Genomic DNA, 21,111 nt, shown 5'->3' with positions numbered 1-21,111 from the left:
AAATCATAATTACTTCATGTGTTCATTTGTTAGTTTTCATTTATTTACATTATTATTAGCTGGTTTTGCCAGTTTGTTTTTTTTTATTATGTTGAACATCTCTTTATCCTAAGATCATGAGGTGGTAGATATAGTCAGGAGGATGCTGCCAGCCAGCAGCACAGCAATATTTGTTGTTATTGCAGCTATGGATAGAAATAAAAATGGAATGCTATAAGCCAGTAGATACAGAAACAGTTAATCAGAAGTGAACTACTTTGTTTCACTAACAGCAAATACAAGTTTCATGCACATGCACTGGAGTAACTCCATGTGGAAGGACAACACCCACAAGTTTCTTGGTGGAGACTGCATCAAATTAATTATCACAGGGCAGATGACATCTCAGGCAGTGAGAGCACCGGTTGTGGAAAGTCAACAAGCGCAGTGGATCCACACGTTTGGCTTCATTCTTTCCTCTGCCAACAAACAGTCTCTCCAAGTCTTTCTGGTCTCTTTTTCATCCAGTGACTATGAAGATTCCGCCTTTCTTCTACTGGAAGGTGGAGGACCTTACCCATGGCAGAAACTGTATTCTGGACTGCTGGTCATCTGTCCACAGCCTATCTGTCCTCTGTGCACTTACCTCTACTGGCAGCAGAGCTCAGGAGAAAATGTTACCCCAGCAAGGGTAGGATGGGATAAGCAGGGATGTAGGAGTCCGAACATAACCAGCCAGGAGGCCAGAGATGATTCACTAGACAAGATCTTTGATACTGCATTCCAAAATGCAGAAATTCTTCCACAGGTCAGAAACCCAGTATCCAGCAAACAGTACCTGGCAATCCTCCAGCTCAGGGTGGTTCAACATCAGCAACAATGGCAAAGATGCTCTCCAGTTCTGGACTGATCTTGTAAACCATGCTGACACCATATTGCCGGCTTCTGCCCCGAATTCCACCCCATCCATGTGGACAGGGGCAGCTTCCAGCCCCACCACAGTCCCCTGATGGGCAGGTGCTGTTAGCACTTGCCCTGCAAAGAGGCAGGAAGAGGCATTCAGAGGTTAACACAGCAGGTTATCAAAACAGCTTATCTGAAGAAAAGGTGGTAGGGCAGAGGTGGCCTGGAAGTTGCCATTTGGGCCATACTAGTCCAAGCCTTGTATCTGACATAAAATAAAAACGGGAATGACTGTTGTCATGAGTAGGTATTGTCTTATCTTATTACTTGCCCCAGAGCACTGTGGTGTTTGCATCCCTTCAAGGGACTCAATATATTCACTTCCCAGCCATTCTGCATATGTCCTCCTCTCTTCTACTGGCACAATCGCAACAGCAGAATCCTTAAAAATCAAATCTTTTCCTTGAAAAGCTGAAGAATCAAACATTTTGAATCCATTTCCATTGCTGTTGTTTCCGAAGTAGACCTGAAAAGAATGCAAAATTTTCAGTATTTTGCAAGGTAAATGCCACATTCCTCTCGTACAACATGGAAGACAATAGGAACTCCCTCATGAAATAAAAAGATTATTAATACCTGGGCTTTGTCCAGTAGTCCATATAGAGCAAAAACGCTGGTATCTGGGTGAACCATAATGGCCTGAGCTGGCACTTGAGCAAGGTGACACTCAGCAAACTGGGTGACTTCAGCACGGGCACCATTTGGACACAGTAACTGGAAGTCACTGGACTTCAAGTTTTGGGCCCAACTATCAGTATTCTTACCTGAAAAAAGAAGCAGGTCATTGTCATTCATTGAATGCTTCAGAGCAAAAAGGTTCTAGAAAAATAACTAATTTAAAATAGAGAGGTGCAAAACTAAGTACCATCTGTGTTCTCAAACACTGTTGAGTGCTTCACAAACGCCACATCTCCAGAGTTCTCTGCCAGGCACCTTTAGGAAATGGAGATAAAAATTCAATTCAAAATATTCTCTGCCAGGCACCTTTAGGAAATGGAGATAAAAATTCAATTCAAAATATCTTTATGTGAACCACATTTTTTTTTCTAGTAATCTATAGGTTTAGAATTCGATTTTTTCTTACATACATTCCTGCAAACAAATGCACTGGACTCTAAAGTAATAAGCAAAACCAGAGAAATGAAGCATCTTGAAAGAAGAGAAAACCAACATCTTTGCAAAGTATTGAAAATATTCTGAATTGAGAGTTTTAAGAGTGGAATACAGCAGAAAATTTTTATGAAAAACATTGTGAGAAATTACAGGAAAGTCCAATATTAGATGAGCAAAGAAACAGAAGATATATTATGTGATACTCAGTGCAGTATTCCCCATCTGCTAACAGTCACTTTCACTCCTTTTTAAATCATATACGAAATGCATGTCATTAAGACCTTTTAAATACCTAAAACTATGCACATCACTCAATGAATTAAACATCATCTCTATTAATAAAAGTATTGATCTCTGTATAAAGTTTGGGCTGTATGTGCACTATTATCAAATGCTCAATCTTGGAATATGAACTAGGCTCATACAGCCTGTAACAGCATTTGTTCTTTCTTAGGTGACTAGTAGCTCTGTTCATCTGTGAAGTACAGCAGGGGAGCTGGACTTTCTCTGTAAGGCATGTACCACAGCAGAACAGCTGGACACAACTAAACAGATTTGCAAAAAGTAGTTATTTAAGTCCAGCACTTCAATATTTACCAGGCAGCTGCCATTGAAGTCTTCTGCCCTGAAGGAAAAAGAGCTTTCACTGCCAAGTCTGTTACATGCACCATTACCTTCAAAGGTGAAGGTCAGGAAAAGGAAATGCTACTTCCATATCAAAGAGTTTCATAGTCTTTGGGTATGGTCCCACATGTAAGATGTCCACTGTTGCACAAAGCATTTATTCCATTTGATGCTATTTTCCCCCTGTACCTTTAGCAAATCTTGTTTTGAAGAGAGTTTGATATTTGAACATTGACCATAGTTGTTTCTGCTGTTCAGAAATCTTCCTTCACATACAGCCACCACTGAGTAAGGACAGAGAAGATGCTCTTCTGATGCCCCCTCACTAGCCTGCCACATTCAGCATGGACTTACTGCAGCTAGATTCTGGCTATTATGTGACTGCTTCCCTGCTAAAGCTCTTTATGGATGACCCAACCATTCAAAGCAGCAGACTGTCCGTCACACCAGATTAAAGCAAGACAGGAGATAGATGACAATCCACTTGGTCCTCACCGAGTGGGTGCCTATTGCTCTGTGAACAGAGACATAGATGTGGCTGTTGGCCATCTGGTTGACTGCGGGCCAGGAAGCTGGCAAAAGGCTTAGACATGGTCTAATGTAATGCCTTGTGATGTACCTGGATTGCTGAAGACATCTGTGGACACGTGTGCTGCTTCATTTAAGGCACATGCCATCTAACTGTAATAACAATAACCACTTCTTGCTGACTGTAATGGAAAATATTTCCTCCTTGCATTTTGACAAGCTGACAGGCTAAATGACAACCATACTTATTAATTACCTGAAGGCTCCACTGTAGCTGTAATAACGTTCTTGGCTACTTGCACTGCATTTATTGTTTCCCCTATCATCTCCAATACAGAGCTGACAGAGTTTGGATGGGTAATTCTCCTGCTTAGCTGAAGGCACACAGCTGGCAGAGAAAAACTCACTCACAGCTGGGGAAAGAAAGACAAACCAATATAATGAGTGAAAAGCATGAGCTCTTCACAAGAAAAGTAGTTGTACTGGCATGAAGTTAGAACCAATGCAGCTTTCAGTAAAACACTAGAAACATTAATTACAGCTTTCTTCCTAGAATTCACAAACTACAGCTTTTAAAATATTTTCAAAGCACCATTTAGCTGATTAAGTAATGAAACCAAAGAGCCACCTGGGAGACAGGAAACAGGCAAGCAAAATTCAAATCTGGAGTCCTGTGGTCATAGATCCTTTGCTCCATTACTAATACAGTTTGAAATTAAATGCAATAAAATTCAGGACTGGGATACCTTTACTGCAATGACATCCCAGAGCTGGAAGTACCACCTAGAGGGGATACATCTGTATAGATAATGTGAGTTTCTGTGGCTATCCTAGTATTGATATCTGACTTGGGCCAATATCCTCGAGCACAAGCTGAGCCAGACAGGTCTGAAAGCAGGATTTTCAAGAACGTATGGTAAGCCTGAAGTTGATTAAATACAAAAAGCAATCAACTCAAATGAATTTCTGAAAACTGGGATAAACTTTTGCAGTTTAATACACCGGAGGCCAGGGCTACCATTGAGATGGATCTGAGCAGGCTGGAGAAAGAGCCTGGCAGGAACCTCCAAGTTCAATAAAAGTTAGTGCAGAATCCTTTCTTTAGGATGGGGTAAGACCATGAAAGGCTGGGGGCTGGCAGGCAGAAAAACAGCCCTGTGAATAAAGGACCTAGGGATGCTGGCGGACAAGCTGACCAAGAGTCAGCAGTGTGCTTTTGTGCCAATGAAGGCTAATGGCACACTGAGTCGTGTTGGTGGAACAGTCAGGGGACGTGATTATTCTCCTCTGACATCTATGCCAAGTTTTGAGCTTCCAGTGTTAGAAAGATATTAACATTCTAGGGCAAATATGGTGGAAGGAATGTGGGATGCTCAGAGGGCTAGAGCACATGACATACCAGGCTGAGAGCTGGGTTTGGTCAGCCTGGAGATAAGACAACTAACACTGTATTGCTGTCTTCCTTCAACTGATGGGTTTTTCAAGAAGATAAGAGTCAGATCCTTCTCATAGATGCAGAGCAAAAGAATGAGAAGCAACAGACCAAAGTTATGAGAACAAAAATTCTGATTAGATACAAGAAAAAATTCTTTATACCATGGATTATCAAAAACCAGGACAGAGGTCGAGAGAGGTTGTGTGTAATATCCATCCTAGGTGTTACTCAAAACCTGCCTGGACATGGCCTTCAGCAGTCTGATCTAACTACTCTGAGCAGTTGATTGGACTAGATGACCTCCAAAGGTCCCTTCCAACCTAAATTAGCCAATGATTTTGTGATAAAGGAAAGGAATACGTTCATGTTAGAGGTAACATTCTCAGTATGACACCTCCATTAGCCCACTCTAGTGGCAAACTTGAAATTTCAAGTTGTTACATTCAAAACACAACAGCCCTTCACAAATAGATAAGCTTAATATAGAGCTATGAAATATCAAAATCACTTCCCTAATGAAAGTTTATTAGACTGTTACTGTATTTTTCTATTTGTAGTACTGTTGTCTTACCTTGAGGAATATTACAGTCTCTGGTCTTAATAATGCCCCTCTTAATGAGCATACCAATGGGGATAGTCCATCCAGCAGTTCTCCCCAGCCCTGTGTGGCAGGACTTCTTGCCTTTCAGGTCACTGATGGTGAATGCATTGGACAGATTTCGTTTCACTAACACCACAGCATAGTATGCATTGCTGTTGTCATCAGCTTGCAGAAAAAAACCAAAACACATTACAGCTTCCCTTAAGCATTCCCACTGCTTAACGATCATCTACAGATCCATTACACTTATCTGGTACCAACTTCAATTGCACCAACAATCAGCTAGTCAGAAAATATGAAGGTACACGTAATTACTCTTCTCTTCTACTACTTCACAATGTTGCATTCAGTTACAGCCTGTACACTGGTACTGATACACACTTGAACTGAATCATCTAGAGATAAACAAAGTGCTCTTGTTAACACCAGCTCTTATAAATACATCCCTCTGAAAAACAACATTTGAGTCATTAGTGACTTGGCAAAACTTTTTTTTACTGTGAAAACCTCAAACCTGTATTAAAATTTCCATGAGCTTTGCAGCATATTGAAATTCTGCCTTGGTGACGGAATGTCCACAAGCCCTCTTTTCATTGGTGACTTTGAAGCAGCCACATTGACAGGAAGAACTTGTTTCTAACTAGAGTCCATGGTATAATTTCTGTGGTTTTGCTTCTGCTAAAAATATTTTGATTTTGTGAATACTAAATTTTTCCATTTTATTTATTTTTTTCAGAATTGAAAAGATAAATAAAGAGGTACAAGACTCAAAACTGCCAAAGACTCAACCTGGTCCTGCAGTAGGACAGATAGAAGTTGCCACAAACTCATTGTAGGAACCCATTCCATACTTATTTCATCCTCTATCCATGATGTGAGGATAATAATTCTCACTTCCTTTGAAAACAGCTTTCCCAGCAGAGGCAGGGAACAGAGTCTGTACTTTTAGAGTTGTTTTCAAACAACCTGGAAAAATAAGGTCTATATTTGTGTTTCCTGACCTTCTTACCAGAGTAACTTTCTCCAGCAGCTGGTACAAGTCCATAAGTCTTCCCGGCTGTGTAAATATCAGCTCTGCCCACAACTACAGCATCACTTTCCTTTTTCTGAAAAATAAAATCAAATTTAGGATTTCTGTGAAAAAAAACAGCATGTACCTTCCCTGCCACAATGATAACCGCTCTACTATCACACCTGTTGCCTCTCAAAGGGCAAGCCTGGCAGCAAAAGAGCAATACAGTGCTAAAGAAAACCCCCAAGACCTGCAAAAAGTATCATCAGTAACATGGGAGCAGGAGATTTCACACATACAGGTTTGAGCTAGATGGGCAACAATGCCCATGTCACAACTGAATATCATCAGCACACAGACCCATCCATACCATGTGAGCTACAGATCACCTGCTTGAAATCCAGTATTCCTACTGGTCACCTAAGTGTGTATCTCTCTAACCCTACCTACCCAGCAGAGAGCAGCTTGTGTTAATTTGCTTTATTGCACAAGGCTTGTAGCAGCCTACCTGGATCAGCTCCATGCACTCTTCCTTTGTCTTGGCTGAAATACACTGAATTTCTGGTTTCAAACTCTGTTTCTTAAAGGCAATTGCCATTTCACCACATTTCCAAATCTCCTCAGTGGATACAACACACCAGTTCAGGCTTTCTGGCAATGCTGCACAAAATTGGAAAGCAAATACCACAGTTCACTTCTTTGTAACAGACAAGGAGAGATACACATTGCCCACTGTCACATATGTACCATACATGTTATAAAAATATTTACTCCTGATCTTTCTGTCCATCTCTCCAGCTCAGACTTATTCCTGATTAGAAACCACAGAACTCTCCACATTAGTGGTATGTCCGCAGTGCAAACCTATCCATAGCAAAGGAACGAGAACTCCTAACAACCACTGACCATTAAGCACAGCTGTAATTGTTAGCTAAGTATAGCAAAAAACACCCTGAACACAGGTTTCCTCATACCTGACAGTCACTGAGCAACCCCCAGAAGCGACAAGTCTGGGAGGTGGGGGCTTTGCCACAGCACATCTGGGAGGCTCAGTTGCCACGATTATTAAGCTTCTTAAGGCAGGAATTCTTACAACCCGTGTTTCTGACTTTGCCAGAATGCACAGCAAGTAATTTCTACATTCTTCCAATAGTATAAACGACCGTAACACTTCAATGAAGAGCAACTGAGGGTTTCTTCAACTTCTGGAGGAAATTCTCTGCTAGAAATGCATTCATCCATTCTTTATAGACTAGCTGAGGATTTACACAACAACACATTACTATTTCCCCTTGTTAGCAAGTAAGAAATGGAATACCAGGTAGCAGTAGCAGTTTACCAGAAAGGGTAGAAAATGCCTGCATTTTATAACACAAAGTGGGCCAACTTGCACAGGAAAGTATTCTGCAATGTGATACTGTTTCTAGGTCAAAAAGTGACCTTTCTCCACGCTCAAAGATTAGACTGGCATCTTGCCATAACCCTCCAAGAGTCAAAAGAAAATAAAGCAGCATAAAGATGGTCTCCGTTACCAGCTATCTTTGTGGTTATGAATAGGAATATAAAGATGACTTACTGTTGGGGTCACAGCTTAGAGCTTGCATAGCATGAAGATACTCATCACCCAGCCATGCCTGGTAATCCTGATCTGTGATTGCAACGAGCTCTGTGGTGGAGTCTCTGAACAGGAGATTCTGGGCACCATAGGCTGCGGAGTCAAACATCTGAAATCTGGTGCCTACCCCACTAAATCTTTGCTGTAACGTTAAACAAAGCAAAAAAAAAAAAACCCTGTCACACATCCCTCTACCCGGGATATGTGACATCTCATACCCCTTTGAACCCCCACAGAGCTGAAGATTCCAGATATCTGTCTTCAATTCAGCTAGATGGGTGAGAGAACCCCTCTAAAATGCAACGCACTGATGAAAAAATGGTGTCCTACTTGTCCCTGGTTCAGAAGCTGGAAGACAGCTGTCCCATCTGTCTCAGGCCGCACAACCACGGCACGAGCTGGGACTCGGGCCAGGTGGCAGGTTCTCCACTCTGTCACATCAGCTGTACTGCCATTACGGCACAGGAGCTGGAAGTCCTGGGAGCGAAGCTTCTGGGCCCATGAAGAAAGACTTCTTCCTGAAACCAGACAGAACATGCTTGTGGAACACACAAGGTGGGGCTGATGCCTCTGGCTCCATGTCTGTTCTGAGCATCACACGCGCATGTGGAGCAGAATACACATCTCCTGAGCATCTTTGAACTAGCCCTGACTGCACAATATATCCCATACATCTATGTGACCCTTTAGTTGTGTATCTTTGATAAGACAATAAACAGTTTAAGACTTGTGAGACTGCACTGAATTGTAGCAGGGTCTGCAGCAATATCGAGAGCATCTCTAATTCTAGGGTCACATGCAACTTCTTTATTTATTATTTCTTCTTGTAAATGATGATCACACAAGCCCATGATATTAAAGTAATGGTATGCTCAAGGTAGATTTCACAAAGTGCTGGCCACATCTTGTTAACTTCCTGCTAGTCTCTGCTGAAATCCTGGGGTAGGCAGGAGCAATGTAACAGCCCAGATCTGTATAAAACTAACACCTTAGTGCTGTTGAAGCTCTTTCCAGAAGAAGCTTAACATTCCACCTCTAACGTTTACTGAAACTATCAAGCGTTTAAAAATAATAATAAAAAAAAGGATCACATGGACTCCTGTATCTCCTGGTACATACATCTGTGGGTTTTCACTATTAGAGGATTTTTTGCTGATTCCTCAATTCAAAATAAATCAAACATTTGACATTGTAGTGTCATTACAGAACACCGTACTTCAGACCTTGCAGCTACTATTCAACAAGATTCTGGGTTACTCACCATCTGTGTTTTCAGGCACTGTGCTGTGCTTCACAAAAGCGACTTCTCCAGCACCTTCAGCCAAACACCTAATAAACATAAATCCAGCCACCAAGACGTGTTACAAAGCACAGCTCCCGTGCACTGGACACTGCTGGCTGACAGCCAGAGGGCTGCACGCCACGTTCCATCAGCCACCGACACTGACCTATTTCCTTGTGCTGAGAGTTTTGCTCAAGGCAGAGACTAGTGGCTGTTAGAGCATGAAGTAAACTATCACTGTCATTTTGTGAACATGGACAACATGTTCAGTGCTGCCTGGGACAAACACCATGACCTTCTCTGTTCAGGAGAGTTCTCTGTCTAAGGCCGTCACACAATTCTTTGGGGGATACACAGGGAGGATCAAGTGTTTCACACAAGCAAATTCTTCCCTTTCTTGGTTAATGCTATTACTCAGGGCCTGGGAGCTGCAAAACAGCACACAGACATGAAGAAGGAAAATAAAGAAAGATTAGTGTGCAAAAATGGAGGGCAGACCAAGTCCACAGCTCAGGGCAACTGAGGTGGGATGACTGAAATAGCTGAGTAGGGCAGCAGTTCAGCTCTCAGCCTCCAAGGATCACCAGGTTTTACTGGGAAAGATACAGCCTGCTGAAACACTCAGACCTGTGTAAGCAGCCGCTGGACAAAACAAAGAGCAATGGGATTTCCCTGCCCAGTATAAGCGCTACATATCCATTTGGTTTTAATACTCAGATATCAATACCTGAAATAGTGGGTTTATAATTACTTTTGTTCAGTCTCTAGGTTTCAAACATGGTTGTCCTAACACAATAGCAGATTTTCTAACAAGATCAACTGGAAGTTCTCTGGCTTCAATGTTCTGTCAGTGAGGCCTGGACACAATGGCTAAGGACAGAGCATAGCAACATAAATATCAACAGGTCCATGATTCTTACCTGAAAGCCCCACTGTAGTCATAGTATTGCTCTTGGGAATTCCGTTCACATTTGTTCTGCCCACCTGAATCCCCTTTGCAGAGCTGACAGAGGGATTTGGGATAATTTACACCATTTGCTCCAGGAACACAGCTTGCACTGAAATAGTCACTTACAGCTACATGTGAAATCAGAATGAGAAATTTTTAGCAAAGAATAAACAAGATCCTACAATCTCATTTTAACACATCCGCATAGTACCTCTTTGAAAACATTTAGAAGGGGTAAGTCATTTTGTTTTCAAAAGGTGATTCCCAAGTTAAAAAAAGAAAAAAAATCCCTGCAGTCTTCATCAGAGCTACATTAGGTCTATTCTGTCTTACAAAGAGCATCGAAGCCAAGGAATGCAGCAGCTAGAACCATACATTTCTGTCCATGATCAGGGTCCCAAGCCCATAAGGAAAGGTGTTGTTGAAGAACAGACCTTTACCCTGTAACTCTTACCTTTTGGGAGGTCACATCCCATTGCTGCCAGGCGCCCGCTGTCTATCAGATAACCCACCGGCACATCCCAGCCTGCAGTTCTGTTGATGCCTGTGTGACATGAAGTGACACCCTTCAGGCTGTTGATGGTGATATTGGAGTTCTTCCTCACCACAGCCACAGCATAGTAGGAAGTTCCAATCTCTGCAGAGTGGGAAGAAAGAGAAGCATTGAATTGCTACAATATAATTGTAAAAAAAAAAAAAAAAATAAAAAAAAAAATCCCCTGTTGTCCACTAATTTGATGTTAACTTTGTAATGGCATAGCAAGCTGATGTCACTGAAGCATCACAGCTGATTTAATTTCTGTTTTACAGTTTGATATAATTCATAGGATCTGAACTGACCATAAGGTAATTTAATCTGACTTTATTTGAATTAGGAACCACTAAATTTCATTCACTTTTCTCCAATTTGAGCTCATACCCTGGCTAATGGAGAGAGCCAGCCTCTGGATCATGAGGCCCATTTGGTTTTGAGCAACTGCAGTGCAGTTCCTTCACCAGGGTCACAATATGGGTAACAGTGCGGGGGAGCTGCTGCAGGTGATCCAAGCCCCTGTGGACTGAGCCCAACAGACACTTCTGAGGTTGCCTTAGTCAGATCACACTGAGACCCAGCTGCAAATCCAATCCAGCTCCATCTCACCATGGAGTGGTCGGACAGCCCTGCCTGCAGACTGCTGCCAGAGCTGTTCCTTCCCTTGGGGCTCCCAAAGTTTCTCCCTCACATTCTGTTATGGGCAGAAACATCCAACAGGGAGCCTGACCATTAGCTACTGCTTAGAGTCTTCAAGAGGAGGACCCCAAAATAAAATGGAAACAGTAAAAAAAATAAGAAAAAGCTCCTATTAAATAATCTAAAAATCATTTATTCAGAATATACCTTGATCATACACTTCCCCAACCACAGGTTTCAGACCATGCTCCTTTCCGGCCTGGTAAATCAAATGACCATCCAGTGTCACTGCATCTGCCAAATCATCCTGTGCAGACACAAGGGCAGAATACATTTTGAAGCTTAATTATCAGTATTTCTCAACAGCCAGAGGCAGAGCACCCATGAATTTAAGAGAAAAGGCCCCCTTAATCTGCATTTGTGAGTTTTCTCCAAAAAGTTCTTTTAAGGGTGCTCACATTTCTGAACAAGAATTACCAAGAGAGATTTTAGAACTTCAAAACCAAATTCCTCCAAAAATAACACAAGAAACAAGCTCTAGACCATGATGGCCTCACTAGTCTTCATAGTCCAAAGAATCTTAGAAATGAATCCTGTAACTCTGTGATTAATCTTAAGGACCATAAATTTGGAGGTTCATTCATCTCTACAGCTAGTGCCCCAAGGCTTAAAGATTTAAATAAAGTAAATATATTTCTGAGGTCATACACAGATAGTTTGAACTAATGTCTTCAGGGGCTGCAAAATCTGAATGCTTAAGTATACTCAAAAGCAACCTTCAAGCATGCTGGCTTGTACCTCAGCAGACAAACAGCCATACATTTTGGGAGAGGGGGAACAGACAGCAGTGCTTTTCAGAGAAAGAGGAGAGCATCGAACAAGACTGTCTGAAATGGGGGAATACAAATCTGAGGCATCTGCTGCTGGGAAGGTGTCCAACAATACTGCATCTTTTCAGCTGACTATCGCACCAGGCTGGCTGGAATCCTGCTCCAGATGCAGGATTGCTCTGGATAGCACAGGCCTTGGCTTCCCACAGCAGCAAGGACAAGAGAACAGCTGTATGCACCTCTGGGCAGCTGAGCCCAGCTCTCACCATGTCTGAACCCAGGAGAGGGCATCTCACACAGACAATATACTGCTGAGAAAATAACATTTAGCATTTCTAAGCTGATTCCAAGTATCCTATCAGTTTGCTTAACCTCTGCTTCGGCACTGGAGTGGGTAATTTAATTTACTCATCCTTTGGCAGTTTGTTGAGTATTGGTTAGGGTAGGGTTAGGACTATGCTGCCTAGCACACTGAAGCCATTTCCCACAGGCTGAGCCACGTAAAAAGCTTGAAAAATTTTAAAAGGGATCATCTGAGAGCACAGGTAATACATTGATGTTGATACCTCAATCAGATTTCAAGTTGCCTTGTAATTTGAAATACTTTACTTAATTGGCTCAAGGGAGAAAAAAAATATTAGCTATTAATTGGCTGAAACACCAGGTGTCTTGATAGTTGTTTCTCATTAATGAGAGCTGAACAAAACTCCAAGGGAACCTAGAGAGGAGCTGGTGTTGGGAGCTACTAGTATCTTGAAGGACAGGATCTTTCTGGAATAAGCAAATTTTATATTCCTCTGGTGAGAGTCAGAGCACAGGACAACAGTTTAGGAAGCAAATATGTCCTGTTGCTTAGAAGGGACACCTGACAGTGAGATGAAGAAGAGGTGGTGTGAGTTAGAAGGATCTTACCCTCAGGGACAACAAAATGAGCCTCAACAATTAGTAGTGAACAGGAAACACAGCAGTTAAAATTGGAAGGGCTGGCACAGAAGACGAGGACTGTGTTTCCATGTGCGACAGCACTTTTCTGATTGGCAAGCTGAGTCTTTGAGCTCTGTTTAGCAGAAGACCCTCCTATCAATAGCTTGTGTTTAAGTAACAGAACAAGACAGAAAAAACATCTATTGTATTTTACATGAAGTAGTTTACAGGCTACAGACCTCTCCTTTAAACGCATACAGTCACTGCTCTGGTGGCATAACAGCAACAGTGTGAGTATTTTATTTTTATTGTAGTAAGCATTTGCTGATACATCAGCAAAGGCATGGGATTATTCCACATAAGATTTTTTGATAAAAAATGTGTGATGGTAATACTCTGTTAATTATTTCCAGAGGAACTTCATTTCTATGTGTCACAACATTCGACAATTACCTAGAGAAGTGTTTAAAGACCTGCTGAAGAATAGCTCTGGTCACATTAAACATTGTCAGATTCCCTAGTTTAATGTTTAGACATTTCTCAATTTTTAAACACCTTCAAAGTAATATGTTTTTTACTTTATCTGTGTGCTAACAGATTCACAGGCCTAAGTCCAAGTCATGTAGTGTTATAAAACAGTGGATCTGTGCCTCTTCAGCTGTTGTGTCCTCCTCCCTTTTTGGCCTCAAAGAACAGAGTTCAGTGAAGATGCAGACTCAGGGGTTCCACACAGCCTCACACAGAGAAGGCCAGCTTAAACATTTAGTAGATTATTAGCACAAGAAAAACGAGGTCTCATGGACAAAGTCTCATCTAAAGCCTTATAGTGAAGATGCATTTTATCAGAAAGCTATTTAATGCTATCTGCCTGCAGGTTTCAGCATCCAGACAATCTATTTCTATAGCAATCCAAGGTTTCAGATGCGTGCCTGCTGTTTGCCGTGGCTTACAAATGGAATTCTGTGTGCACTGTATTTCAGAAGTAGACACTCATCAGTCCTTTTAATAACCTGTTTTGCAGAGTCTAACAGATCTCCCTCTGTGGAATGCAGCAACCAGCCAAGTTGTTTGAGGAAAGATCCACGTACATATCAACTTCTACTCCTAACACTCTTCCATACAGTCTCGATTCCATTGCTGAAGAATGCTATTCATCAAGAGGTAATATAGTAGTTTTAGTAGTCAAGACAAGCCCTCTGCTTCTATTGATCAAAAATTACAAGATCCTCATTTCTGAAATTTGCTCCTTTTTTCTGGCCACACAACCACATGCCTCCTCTCCCTTCAAAGCACTCTGCCTGCCCTCATCTCCTGGTTCTGAAACCCTGGTCCTTTACAGGCTGTGTTTCCTCCACAAAACCCCAAGTTTTGGGCATGTCAGCATAGGATACACCAAGAGTATTATTTGTTAACATATCCAGCCATCCTCCCCTTCCCCCACACTCTGTCAGTGAAGACGACCATGGTTACCTCCTTCCACACTTCCTCCAAGATCCGCTTGCTGTCGCCAACCCCCTCCTAACAAGGGAATTCTTTTCCATAAACCACTTTGCAAAGCCCCATTTTTACAGTCTTTAAAACCTTCCCCAGAGCTGTGCTCCTTTCAGAAGCTGAGCCTGCCCTGATCAGCTGAATTAATCCAGCCGGGTGTGCGTGCCCTTTGCTCAGCCTACGTGCTGCTTTGTCTCTCTCTTCTACCCTGGTACTGGGAGATTTGGCTTTACGCTCATTTCATCTGTGCATACAGCAGTTGCCATGGTGGGACTCTGAAATGGGAGTTTGATCCAGAGTTTATCAAAATACAATCTACTTATAGGCTCAGCAGCACAGCTTTAACTACTGTCTGCATCTTACAGCTCCATCCCTCTTAAATATCTGCTAAATAAATCCAGCAATTCCCAAATTAAAGATTAGCATTTGGGAGGGAATATTTAAGACCTTTGCTGTGTTCCTAATGACAAGCCACACATGACTAGCCAAACAGAGGACACAGGGCCATTCTGACATTCAATTTCACATGTATACCTTTATATCTTTTTTTTAAAAAATACATGCTTTGATTTTTCAAAGACACAAATGCCAGGAAGCATGTGGTCAGCTGTGTGGATCAGACACTCATCACACAGCTGTGTGCATCACCACTGGATTGTTATTAGGTACATGGGAAATGAAATCAGTGACACTGCTGTCACTCACAACTCACCTTGATCATCCGGGTACAGTTAGCAGCTGACCCTCCCTGCGTACACTCCAGAGCAGGAAGGATGCCAGCCCCCCCAAAGGCCTTACTCATGTCATTACATTTGGAAAGTTCTTGCTCAGAGACAGTGCACCACCGGACACGTTCCAGGCTGAGAGCTGCAAACACAGCATCAAGAGAAAACATTATACAACAAATCAGTGCCTTTGTAACAGAGAAGATTCCTGAAAAGCCAACCTGTTCCTCATCCCAAAGCAGAAAGAAGGCAGGGCTCCTTCAATATCGAGTCTTTAGAAATGGTTCCCACTTTCATTCAGATTAACACAAATACTGAAATTTTCTGGACTGGCAACAAGAAAGGCTCAAACTCAGATACTGCAACCTGATGGCATTTATTTCTGACATAATAAGAAATATGGGTACCATGGGACAGATTATTCTTAAAACCTTGCAGAATACATCATCATTTCTCAAGACAAAAGTGTTTAAAATTATTTTTTTCAAATTATATGCTACAAAACCAAAGAGTCTGTCCAAAGCCAAGTCTGTCTCAAGCATTGTCAAGTTAGTACCCAGAGCCCTGCCCCAGCCCTTTTTGGTCTGAACAAAGAAGCCATCCTAGGTGCTCAGGAGCCTTGCCACTATGCTTATTATGAAAACTAGAAAAGTAAACTTGTCCCTTCAAAACACTTTTTCATAACAGGCTGTTTCCACAGTCACGAAAAGGGGAGGGTGGTTCCATGAATGAAAAGACTCAAGTTTGAGCAGTGGAGGCTGCATTAATCAGCGAAGAAAGGTGTCTTTCAGGGGGCCCAAACACCAGCCTTTCCAAGTGCCAAAGCTACCAACACTTTGTTGCTTTTGTAAGGATATGTCATCATGTGCAGACAGTGCAGCTGTACATAAACTGTGCGTGCAAGCAAGGTTTCTGCTGATAAAAAGGCAGAGACAATTTTCATAAGCAGGGAGCAACACATTCCACTGCTTTTCTACAATTTTGACTTTTGAATCTGCTGCAACTTGCACCTGGTTTTCTAAAAACTTGAATGGGCCATCTACTTCCCCATCACTGTCAGGCAGCTGAGATACCACATCTAACTCTGAAAGTTAAAGTAACTCCATTAGGGCTCAATAGTAGCTATGCACATTTTCTGACTTAGTGGCTGCAGACTAAACAAGGCCATTGATGCCACAAACCTTGTTCTGGACCCAACGCTGAAGGAGAGGCTTGGCTGGCTGTTCCACTGCAGCTCTGAGCCAGCTCCACTGCTGTCACCAGACATTAAGTCAGACTTGGAAAGCTCACAGAAAGTGTTTGTGGCAGCATGTGTTAGGAGAGGGAGAAACAACTCCCCACCGTGGAGCTGCAGAATTCTGAGAATCAAGATGGTTAGAAGAAGGATGCAACATGGGCATGGCACAAAGGCAGCTCACAAAAACTGAACATCTACCCTGATCCAGCTCAGTCAGGTTTTCACTATTAGTTTATTGGGCAGGAGAAAGAACCTAGGTTTTTATTGATAAAGGGTGAGGGGGTGGAACAAGAGGGAGTGTGTGTCTGCGTGTGTTTGGTTTGTTTTTCTCCTAAAAACAATCAATTGGAAATGAAATTGGGGTCTGAGCACCTCAGTATGTATGGCTAAGTGCCATTCTTCAGTCTCAGCATCCTGGTTTTAGACATAAACACACCAGAGATGATGCGTTAGTTGTATGAAGAAATCGTTAGGCACACACACCTGAAACAAAGGTCACATGGCTCCATATTTCAGTCAAAACAGTGAAACAGCATGAATCTGTGGCTTTTTTTCCTCACTTATCTAAAAGAGGTAATTAATTTGTCCCTTTCCAAATTGCTGAACTTTGTTGTTAAAAGAAAGCCAGATTCTGGGCTATTTCTTGTTTCCTTCCTTACAAGCTAATCCAACTGAAGTGGGCTTCAGCACAGACAAGGTCTGTAGTTATCTTCCTACTGCAAACCAAGAACATCTTAAAACAGCAGGTCTGAACCCAAATTTATTCTCAATTTTGGCCCTCCTGTAAGCTATACATGAAGCATAAAATGGCAGGAGCTGGCAGCTTCCATCTGAAATATGCTCAAGGTCCTAAACACACATGTAACTTTACCATTGACAAACATCCGATTAACAACTTTGCTGAAAGTAACAGAGTTACATTGTTCAATATATTATCAAATGGCTACTAACACACCATCAAGGGCTTTCAACAGAAACAATGTAAAAAAGCAAAACAAAACCAAACCCCAACAAACCGGATCATTTAATTTTGAAGAATTGCCGAGTGCTTCAGAATCAGCATCTGCACCTCTGGTGAAATCAAAAGCATTCACCATTAGAACTTGGGAGTGACAGGAGGAAGCCACCATGTCACACGGAGCACGGTAGCTGGAATGGGGCTATTACCTCTATTTTTACAAGATAAGTGTCATAGAACTGTTCACACATGTGAGAAACAGACACCACTGAACCAAAAGAAGTAGATGCAGGGCTGAGGAAATACATTTGACATCACTGAGTCAAGATACGTACATGGTGTTCAACACAGCTTTTTCTACTCCTATTTTTTCTGTTCTTTCTTGCTCTACATTTTCCTGGCCATATGAGATTAGTTCTGAAATGGTTCTGGTTTCCCTCTGCTCTCTCACATCACACAGAAGTCAACCCAAAAGACACCATGCCACAGCAAAAGGTTTTTGAGGGCACTTACCAGCATGAAAGAAGAGAAGATAGAAGACATTTCTGGAGATCTTCATAGTGAAAATTTTGGGATTTGTGCTTTTTCCAGCCTCCAGAAACCCCAATCAAGGCTTCTGCAAGTGTGCTCTTTCCAGCCTGCTCTTCAGTGAAAATCGGCAGCATTCAATTGCAGGTGCACTTTGTTCAACAATTTATCTTGCTTACCTTGGCACACGTCACCTCATAATGACTACGGGAAAAAAAAGCCTACCTCTCTCTTCACACCGCCTCTACACTTGCAAAATAACTCAGACCAGGAAATTGCAAAATGCCTGAGGCACCACCGAGGTTGTTTCTGCTTTAGCACCACCTCTAGACTTATAAAAACAGCTACACACCAACTCACAGGGACAAGGCAGGGCTGTGTAAGGAAACCCTCATTTTGAATTCTACATATTCTCTACTGGGGCTCATGAAGCAAAAGTACATTCAAGCAAAGCACTTTACCTGACAAAGCTGATGGTCACTTTTTTTTTTGTCACATTCTCAGCGTTCTCATGAATGTCATCAAGCCAGAACAAGAAACCCAGGCTTTTAGAGCAGTGCAGCTAGTACACTCCACAGGTGGTACAGCATGTACTAAGTGCACATCTCCTGACATATAATAGCAATTGCTATGAAATAGCTGAAGTAGTTTGATATTTTTTAAGGTTTTTAGAGAAGGCCCAGGAAGGCTTTCTCCCAGGATGACTAAAAATGCTTCCGACAATAGCTCTGTTAAAAGCTGCTGTGACTTTTAGAGTAGCTTTCACAGAGCAACACTCATTCTTCATCATTTCTCATTAGCCTGCAGCTGCCTGTAATACTTTTTTTTTGATAGAAGCCATTTAGTGCTGCTGTGCTTTGCTGAGTGCCAGTTCCCACCCAGCTACCAGAGTAAGAACAGCTGTGTACCACCATGAATCCCCACATACATGTCTTTACCATCTTGCACACACCAACACAACTGAATGCATCCTCCAGACAGGCTGAAGGCAACCTCACTGCTCTCTGCACCTTCCTGAGGAGGAGACGTGCAGAGGGGGTGCTGAGCTCCGCTCCCTGAGATCCAGTGGCAGGATGTGTGGGAATGGCTCAAAGCTCCACCAAGGGAAGTTTAGACTGGACATTGGGAAGCATTTCTTTACCGAGAGTGGTCAAACACTAGAACAGGCTTCCTAGAGAGGTGGTCAGTGCCCTGAGCCTGTCAAGTATTTAAGAGACATTTGGACAATGCCCTTAACAATGTGCTTCAACTTTTGGCCAGCCAGATGATCATTATAGGCCCCTTCCAACTGGACCATTCCATTCCATTCCATTCCATTCCATTCCATTCTCTAGTAATGTTGCATGGATGCTTTCAGGAATTAGTTATTTAGCTACTTGACTGCAGTTTGGCCAGGCTGCTAGCTGTAAATCAACTAGCACCCATAAGACAACAGCTGAGTTTAAGTCAGTTAATTGCTATTTCAAGTTTAGAACTTCAAAAAATAGAGCATGGCTCCTCCAGTCCTCCTCCTTTAACAAAACCTCATGGCTGAACTCTGATTCTGGCTGCCTAGAACATCTGGAATTAGTCATGCCTTTGTTGTCTAAAGTGCTAAAGGACGACCTGGCACCACTGGAGTCCTTCCAAATTTCTGGCAGTATCCGTAAGCTGGACCCCTCCTGGGCCCTTCCAACTGGCCAGATTAACGTCTCAAGCCCCTTACAGCCAGGCTTAGATATATACAGATGACAAGACTGAAGCACAGTCCTAGCACCAGTTGCTTAGGACTGCAAGGGTCAGATTAATAGGAAATTAATTTGGTACCAGGCCTCTCCTGTTGTTCTTCTGATCCTCTAATGGGAAAGGTTCAGAAGGCAGAGGAGCAGCTTTCTGTGTAGGAGGCCTGTTCACAATGTAAATCCCTCTAAACCATCACACAAGAACAGTTCATGATAATTTAGCTCATTTTTCTATTTTATTCGTAACCCTATGAATACCTATAGTTTAAGGGGATATTAAATGTCTTATTATTAATATAACTTCATAATAGAGAGCAAATACTTCATCAAGCATGCTTCTGTATAGCGGTTACAAAGAGCTGGGTTAGCAGGTAGGGAAGAAAAGCCATGGTGCCTTCACTGGGCCAGCAAAAGCAGGGTAGCAATGAGTCAGTATGGCACCATTTGGATTTCCTAATCACTCCAGTTGTTAAATTGGAAGCCTTAAGAGAAGTACACGTATTGTAAAATGTATCTCTAAAATACAGAAAGAAAGAGTTCCCAAGAATCAAATATGTATCAGCACCTGATACTTAAATAGCAAGATCCAGAGAAACAACAATTGATGTGAAATCCTAAAGATTACAAGATAAAACAAGTAAACTAGGAGCATCAGCACTGTCAGAATCAACTTTTCTGTGAGGTCTCAAGGGCAACATCTGAAACAAACAAAACCAAAAATGCGAAGACGATACCCCAGAGTCCTTCGGGTTTTCTTGATCCGAGAGAATTCTTGTCACTCTGCATGACAGCCGTGCAAGGTAAGTCCTGTGGGCTTCAGTCTGAGTGTCAGATTTGGTGACACCTGGCTAGTCCAGGACAAACACCTGGGAGAAAAGCTCCGTGACAGTTACCCGGACACTCCAATATATGAAAGAGTAATTCCTCATGTATCTGTTCAGCTGAACAGGACCCTCCTTCTGATGGAAAAAAAAAAGTTAAAGTAACCTCTGTTAAAAAAAAAGAGGTAGGAAAAAAAAGCCCTATCCAATATAGAGATCTCAGGTGTCATTATAGTTTGCAGATTCGATAACTGAGATTTAGATCCTTCTATTTTTTTTTAAAGTTGGTCTGTTTTAAGATGTCTCACTATAATCCTCAGATAATCAGTCACTTTCAAAGATGCAGATTGTAGCTCACTTTTAGCTCCTTCAAAAATTTCTGACATAATTTATTGTAAGTTGCATCGATCTTACGCACCTTGCACTTCCACAGAGCCTCAGGAAGAGCACACCTACTTCACCAATCTAGAAAAACAAGAATTATTTCGGGCCATACACCACCAGCAGCTCCCACTCACTGTCAGTCTTAGAAGCATTCCACGTAACACCAGCAGTATTTGTGTCCCAGGTTTAAACCTGCATTTAATGTAACAACTTCACTGGC

At 42.1% G+C, this 21,111-nt stretch overlaps 1 protein-coding gene across 2 annotated transcripts; it reads right to left on the bottom strand.

Moving 5' to 3' along the window:
• Positions 1–21: 21 nt before the first annotated feature.
• Positions 22–21,002, bottom strand: MELTF (melanotransferrin). Of its 2 annotated transcripts, XM_065073921.1 has the most exons (16): positions 17,951–21,002; positions 15,230–15,384; positions 11,480–11,579; positions 10,556–10,738; positions 10,073–10,229; positions 9,132–9,199; positions 8,201–8,388; positions 7,832–8,012; positions 6,764–6,915; positions 6,253–6,349; positions 5,214–5,408; positions 3,464–3,620; positions 1,808–1,875; positions 1,519–1,706; positions 1,210–1,408; positions 22–185 (listed from the first exon to the last, which is right to left on the bottom strand). In XM_065073921.1, exons 1-16 carry the CDS (start codon positions 17,994–17,996, stop codon positions 115–117), a joined length of 2,205 nt encoding a protein of 734 aa, XP_064929993.1. In that variant the 5' UTR covers positions 17,997–21,002; the 3' UTR covers positions 22–114. The 2 variants fall into 2 exon arrangements, with proteins under 2 accessions (XP_064929993.1, XP_005511736.2); XM_005511679.3 differs by having other exon boundaries at positions 22–1,408.
• Between the last annotated feature and the right edge of the window lie 109 nt (positions 21,003–21,111).

This window comes from Columba livia, chromosome 9 (genome assembly GCF_036013475.1).
Source record: "Columba livia isolate bColLiv1 breed racing homer chromosome 9, bColLiv1.pat.W.v2, whole genome shotgun sequence".
Lineage (NCBI taxonomy): Eukaryota > Metazoa > Chordata > Aves > Columbiformes > Columbidae > Columba > Columba livia.
The sequence above is the reverse complement of the archived record's forward strand: the minus strand, read 5'-3'. Positions and strand labels throughout refer to the sequence as shown.

What these genes read in the sequence shown, in the direction of transcription:
- MELTF (XM_005511679.3), bottom strand. Translation starts at nt 17,996, where the DNA reads ATGAAGATCTCCAGAAATGTCTTCTATCTTCTCTTCTTTCATGCTG. An exon ending in GACTACAGTGGGGCTTTCAG is followed by an intron (nt 9,200 to 10,072) that starts GTAAGAATCATG and finishes TATGTTTATTAG; the next exon opens with GTGTTTGGCTGAAGGTGCTG. An exon ending in AGTGCCTGAAAACACAGATG is followed by an intron (nt 8,389 to 9,131) that starts GTGAGTAACCCA and finishes GTCTGGTTTCAG; the next exon opens with GAAGAAGTCTTTCTTCATGG.